Source organism: Buceros rhinoceros, unplaced genomic scaffold (assembly GCF_000710305.1).
Source record: "Buceros rhinoceros silvestris isolate BGI_N320 unplaced genomic scaffold, ASM71030v1 scaffold32413, whole genome shotgun sequence".
In the NCBI taxonomy this organism is placed as follows: Eukaryota; Metazoa; Chordata; class Aves; order Bucerotiformes; family Bucerotidae; genus Buceros; species Buceros rhinoceros.
Genome location: NW_010404729.1, coordinates 22,080 through 22,346, shown reverse-complemented (window position 1 = coordinate 22,346; position 267 = coordinate 22,080). Strand labels below are relative to the sequence as shown.

Here is a 267-nt window from a genome sequence, read left to right as displayed (position 1 = left end):
CTACGTGCTTGTGTCCGTGTGTCCTTCTCTCTGTCGTCCCCACTTGGTGTCGGAGCACTCCGTCTTCTCTAACAAACTCTCTGCCTTGCTTCTCCCCCGCCCCCCGGGCTTCTGCTTTGTGGATGTTGGCGGCTTCTTGTTTGTTGGCGGCTTCTTGTTGTGACAGGAGAATGTGTGTGTGTCCTGGGCCCAGGCGGATCGGTATGTATCTCGCACCGGTACGCGCTGGAGCTCGGGGGTCGGATGGGACCCGGGGAAGGGACTGGC

The 267-nt window shown here is 60.3% G+C and overlaps 1 protein-coding gene across 1 annotated transcript in view; it reads left to right on the top strand.

Annotated features, from left to right (window-relative positions):
• Nucleotides 1-169: 169 nt before the first annotated feature.
• Nucleotides 170-267, top strand: part of PDP1 (pyruvate dehyrogenase phosphatase catalytic subunit 1) — a 5,025-nt gene continuing 4,927 nt past the window's right edge. Inside the window, exon 1 of the mRNA XM_010133490.1 lies at nt 170-201. Within this exon, the coding sequence (XP_010131792.1) occupies nt 171-201 (31 nt within the window). The 5' untranslated portion in view covers nt 170. The remainder of the gene's footprint in view (nt 202-267) is intronic.